The sequence below is a fragment of the Clarias gariepinus genome, chromosome 25 (assembly GCF_024256425.1).
Source record: "Clarias gariepinus isolate MV-2021 ecotype Netherlands chromosome 25, CGAR_prim_01v2, whole genome shotgun sequence".
NCBI classification, from domain to species: Eukaryota; Metazoa; Chordata; class Actinopteri; order Siluriformes; family Clariidae; genus Clarias; species Clarias gariepinus.
This window is the reverse complement of record NC_071124.1, coordinates 25,535,001-25,537,500: the sequence shown is the minus strand read 5'-3', so window position 1 is coordinate 25,537,500 and position 2,500 is coordinate 25,535,001. Positions and strand designations below refer to the sequence as shown.

Here is a 2,500-nt window from a genome sequence, read left to right as displayed (position 1 = left end):
TCCCTCTCTCTCCCCTCTCTTTCTCCCCTCTCTCCCCTCTGTCTCTCCCTCGCTGTGCTGTAGATATCGTCGGCACTCTCAGGCCGGATGAGAAGGCTATAATGACGTACGTCTCCTGCTTCTATCACGCCTTTTCTGGTGCTCAGAAGGTGAGGATCACTTCCTGCCTGACCTTTGACCTTTAGCCCCTCACAGGTAAAGGTCTCGGTCAGGCCTTCGGGCTTTCCCTGCTGCCGAAAAACACAGATGCACTCTGCTCTGTCATTTTCTTTGGAGTTTCCTGTCTGATATTATGAAATGTTTTCTAAAGTTTTGCCCCCCCCCCTTGGTGTGGTAATGACATATAATCAGTCGTGATATCTGCAGGAAACTCTCTCTGGTTTCCGAGACTCGGTGTACATCAAGCCTTAAGCTACAGCAGTGGTTCTCAAATATTTTCTGTCGTTCCCCACTTAAGGCGGTGGGCGAATTTTCAAGCCCCACTTGTCAACAAAATGATAACGAAAACGGCCAAGTTTACTATTTATTGAAATATCAATTTCTAAACCAGTAAGATAAAATAACACCAAGTTCAAAACAGATAAAATACACGTGCAATTGTTATAACAGACTTACTTCATCACTTATCTAGAGCTTTCTTTCAAAAAAGTTAAGTGGCTTATTAACGTGACTGGGGTGTGTTGTCTCTAAGTGTCTTCCTACTTTGTCTCATGCTGTTTGCTGCCAGCGGTTTAAGACACAAAACACACACACGGGTCTCTCCTCTGCCCCCACCATCCCCACCATGAATCCAAGCGCAACATAGGCTTCATCATGTTTTCCTTTCGGCTGGATTTTTAGTTGATTAGGCTGATGATGCTGAATCACCTGCTTATTTGTGGTCCATGTAACAAATGTATCCATTGATGTTATTATGCTCACTATATACAGTACGCTACTGTGTTATGGTCTAAAATGCCCCCCCCCCCCGCCACAGATTGCCCACCTAAATTCATAGGTTTATGGTTTACAAATTACAAATTGTAACAAATTAATTTAATTATAAAGTAAGCAATATAAAAAAAAAAGGTTTTATAGGGGGCAAAATATATAAATTATATATTTTTTTCATATACCAAATTTATATTTTTATATTGCTTATTTTATAATAAAAATCCTTCCTCATTTTGGGGGATTTGTATTAATCGTCTCGACGGCTGTCACGTGCCTAGGGTTAATTATAATAGTAATAATATATTTGATAATAATAAACCTTTGAATGCATGTCCTAATATAATAATTGATAGAGATTATGTAGGGGGGCATTCCGTGGCAGGGGGGCATTTTAGCGCATAACACCTGTTTGTGTCCGCGGTAAAATTAGTCTTAAATTCGCATCTTCGAATTCAAAAGCTGCGTAAATAAACCCGCAAATAAGATACTGACATATACTGTATTTCCTCTCTACATTGTCTTTAAGCTCCATCCGCCTTAAATTATACATGTTTAAAAGCATAAACACCATTATTCTCTACGGCGCAACGAATGATTTAGGGATCATCGCAAAATGCCGCACAGCAACAAAAAGCGTAGAACGATATCGATCTTCCCTTCTGTTCAGCGCCTGAAGGAGCAAAAAACAACTTTGTTACCACACTGGAAACTAGAAATGCCAGACTAGTACTGCCTGATAAAATATTAATGTTTAACAAAAATACAGAAACATCAGCATACACATTGGAATAAATTAAATTACATATATAATACCGAATGTTTCCTTATATATTGTTCCTCTGGAATTAACATGCCGACGTTAAACCGTAATTGTTGCACTGTGGTTCCACTTTTTCTCGGATTTATTTTAATTTACTTGTATTAATGATCCAATTCTTTGTGTGTCATTATTTAGTTTCGAGTGTCTGATAAAGAAAATAAAGATTAAATAAATCAATAAAGAAAAGCATGAATTAGAATAGATACGTTCCTATTATTTTCCACTAATTCCCTCCCGTTTATTGCGCCCCACCTGTCATGCCTGTATTCCCCACTAGTGGCGCGCCACACAGTTTGAGAACCACTGAGCTACAGCGTTAAGATATGGACATAATATCGTAACTTCGCCCCTGAACTTTATTAAAAACCTCTAAAACACCCTCTGACCCGGAGTAGTAACAAGTGACCGTGTGTGAGAAAAGGGCGAGTGTTTAACGTTATACACATGGGCTTGATGGACGCCTGGTCTCTCTCTTTCTTTCTTTCTTTCTTTCTCTCTCTCTCCCTCTCTCTCTCTCTCTCTCTGTTTATTTATTTATTTATTTATTTATGTGATGTGTTCTGTGGAACTGTTCTTTATTCCATTGTTTAGTGTGAGCTCCTGAAGAGGTCGCCCCCTAGTGGTACATAAACCCAGAATGCAGTTTGATGTTTTTTTCAAAAATAATGATAATAATCAGCATGTGGAGTTGAAAAACACACCGTGTGTGGAGTTTAGCATCTCACTCCTTCACTAACGCTATGTTGT

The 2,500-nt window shown here is 39.0% G+C and overlaps 1 protein-coding gene across 2 annotated transcripts in view; it reads left to right on the top strand.

The window, feature by feature from the left end:
* The window catches only part of LOC128512792 (alpha-actinin-4), a 24,903-nt gene that overhangs the window by 14,030 nt on the left and 8,373 nt on the right, over positions 1-2,500 (top strand). The window contains exon 8 of one of the 2 annotated variants that reach the window (XM_053486212.1): positions 64-149. The exons of the other annotated variant lie outside the window; for it this stretch is intronic. Coding sequence (XP_053342187.1) covers positions 64-149 — 86 coding nt within the window. The remainder of the gene's footprint in view (positions 1-63; positions 150-2,500) is intronic. 2 annotated transcript variants of the gene reach the window in all.